Source organism: Limulus polyphemus, unplaced genomic scaffold (genome assembly GCF_000517525.1).
Source record: "Limulus polyphemus unplaced genomic scaffold, Limulus_polyphemus-2.1.2 Scaffold4306, whole genome shotgun sequence".
Taxonomy (NCBI): Eukaryota; Metazoa; Arthropoda; class Merostomata; order Xiphosura; family Limulidae; genus Limulus; species Limulus polyphemus.
In genome coordinates this window covers 929-3,956 of record NW_013669916.1, presented here as the reverse complement: position 1 = coordinate 3,956, position 3,028 = coordinate 929, and the positions used below count along the sequence as shown (strand labels likewise).

At 36.3% G+C, this 3,028-nt stretch overlaps 1 protein-coding gene across 1 annotated transcript in view; it reads left to right on the top strand.

The window, feature by feature from the left end:
* The window catches only part of LOC111088724, a 62,349-nt gene extending 61,259 nt beyond the window's left edge, over positions 1–1,090 (top strand). Inside the window, exon 3 of the mRNA XM_022399582.1 lies at positions 901–1,090. Coding sequence (XP_022255290.1) covers positions 901–1,090 — 190 coding nt within the window. The remainder of the gene's footprint in view (positions 1–900) is intronic.
* The last annotated feature ends 1,938 nt before the right edge of the window (positions 1,091–3,028 follow it).

The following is a 3,028-nucleotide window of genomic DNA, read 5'->3' as shown; positions in this document are numbered from 1 at the left end:
ACACTTGGACAAACAAAGTTTCTGGATTAATTATTTCTGTGTTTTCACACACTTGGACAAACAAAGGTTCTGGATTAATTATTTCTGTGTTTTCACACACTTGGACAAACAAAGTTTCTGGATTAATTATTCCTGTGTTTTCACACACTTGGACAAACAAAGTTTCTGGCAAAAGTCTGCAAAGTGCTGAGTGTTTGAGAATTTTTTGTTTAATATTTTGACCGTATCATTACGATGTGCTTCCAACATTGAATCTCACTAGAGATATTCCAGGAAGATTTGGAATATTTGGAATGTACCAGTTGGATCAAATTCAAATGTGATATTATTTTATTATTATTATTATCATTATTCTCTTTTAAAAAAAGTAATGCTGTGAAGGCTTTGTAAAAAAACTTGTCAAAAGTTGAATGAAAATATCCATTTTCAAACTTTTTCACTTATCAGAATTTTTGAGTTAAGTATTTCTGTTTGATTTTAAATTGACAAACTATAAATATAGTATAAATTCAATTTCAACAGTAGCAAGATTACTAAATGTCGGTATGTTCCCCAATGGGACATCGGTAAGTTTAAGAACTTACAACGCTAGAATCCGGGGTTCGATTCGCCGCAGTGATAGCCCAATGTGGCATTACTCTAAAATAAACAAACTTTTCTTATATACAATGTAGCCGCGTAAACGGCGAGGGCTGCTGATCGCTTACCCTCCTTCTAGTCACCATTTCTAAGTTAAGAATGGGAGTCCTAAACCATGGGAGTCTCTGAGTTGGTTGTTTAGCATAAAGGGGCCATTCAGAGTGAAAATACGAAATAACTTATAGGCATCTTTAAGAGAGTAACATTTAACTGTGAGAATAAATTGTGTGAATATTAAAACGCTACTATTATTTCTTCTAGTATATCCAATTCAATAAAGGTTGAGGAAGAAAAATATTACCTTCTAGCAAATTCTGAAGGTCTTCACACTGCTTTACCTGGAGATAGCCTAAATGAAAAAGAGCGCCGCCTAACGGAGATGATTCAGCAATTACAAGAACTTCGGGATCAGTTGGTAGCCCAGCAGCGACACCAAAGTCGGGTAAGATGACAAGGATTTTTGCATCTGCTTGAGTGAAAAGCAAACGTAGATAATAATAATAATAATAACATATTTTCATTATATGTTCAAATAGTTATATTTATGCATAAGAAATAACACAGTATGTTTGCATACTTTCAATATACATTAATTTTGTATAAAAAATCACAGTCATTTATTAAATAATATTTGAAATTATTAAACATTAAGTTTAATAGTTGAAAGTGGAGTACCGGAGTGTGGATACCAGGGCCCTTGGGTCGCATCCCATTGCCGCACAAAATGCTCTTCTTGTTTTGGGGCCACTATTCGATAAGAGTAGCCCAAGAGTTACTGGAGGGGTTCTGTTGAGTAGTTGTCTTCCCTCTTGCAACAGTAAGATAATCGTACAAAGATTCCACAATGTGGAAGTACTCTCCTTGCAGCAAACAGAATATAAATACAACAGTCACAAAAACGGTGTAGATACTATATCAGGCAAAAATACAGAACGCCAACTACAATACAACTTTCTATAAAGTATTATGATAATATATACAGAACGCCAACTACAATACAACTTTCTATAAAGTATTATGATAATATATACAGAAGAACGCCAACAACTACAATACAACTTTTGATAATATATACAGAAAACATAGAAACTTTATAAATGTCAACAGATAAATACCCAAGGTAAAACAACCACAGATAATATGTATTATTGTTTGTTCTGTACTCACTATGGGATATGTCCAGCCTATCGGTGTGCGTGCCAGACCGAGGATCCATGGTTCGCGCTTCGCATATTAGAGGCGTGGGTTCGTTTTAAGAGTGACGGCCAATCCCACTATTCGTTGGTAAAAACTGACCCAAGAGTTGGCGGTGGATGGTGTTGGCTAGCTGCCTTTCATCTGGTCTATCGCTTCAAAATTGCACGAAATTAAACAAACGAACAGACAAAGAAAATATTTAGTTCGCCTTTTTTTTTACTGTAAATAATTAACTTATTGCTTAAAACTAATTTTTAGATAGTAAACTTTTTCGTTTCTAAAAACGTACGTATATATATATTTAAAACATTTTATACCACAAAAAAAAACAAGAAACAAATAGACAAAGTTTGACCACCATATATTTTAATGTCCAATAATAGATCTCAACATGCTTGTCAGCCAACGTTTGCGTTTTATTTAAATTTTTGAGGTCATCGAGTTCAATAACCCTAACTGAAGGTGTAACGTTAGTACAGCTAGCTGTGAATAATTAGTCCTAGCTTTTATTTATTTTTTCTTTCCTATTGGCGGTTTTTAAATCCAAAGCAGTCCGTGATACATACGAAAAGTTGATTACAGTCCGTAAATCAGCGGCCCTTTGCTGTAGCATTTGTCACCGTTGTTTCTACGTGCATATCTACGGCCCTTACAAACTGTCATAATCAGCGGCCCTTTGCTGTAGCATTTGTCACCGTTGTTTCTACGTGCATATCTACGGCCCTTACAAACTGTCATAATCAGCGGCCCATTGCTGTAGCATTTGTCACCGTTGTTTCTACGTGCATATCTACGGCCCTTACAAACTGTCATAATCAGCGGCCCATTGCTGCCTTCCCTCTAGTCTTACACTGCTAAATTAGGGACGGCTAGCGCAGATAGCCCTCGTGTAGCTTTGCGCGAAATTAAAAACACACACACACACAAACACATACTGCCCAAAATATCAATGGTCACTGTAAGAAGCTGATGTGAGAACCTGCGAGATCAATCCTTGACCGAATTTCTTAACATACGTTCCACAAACCTAGAATCCTCCGGTTCACAGAGCGGGAGAAGGTTTCATGCAAAAATTAGGCTTATTGGCCATTCAAGAGTACATTAGATACCCTGAGATATAAAACGGCTGTTATCTTTACATATGAGGGACGGACACGTACATACAGACCCCCTGTACTTCAACGTCGGTTTC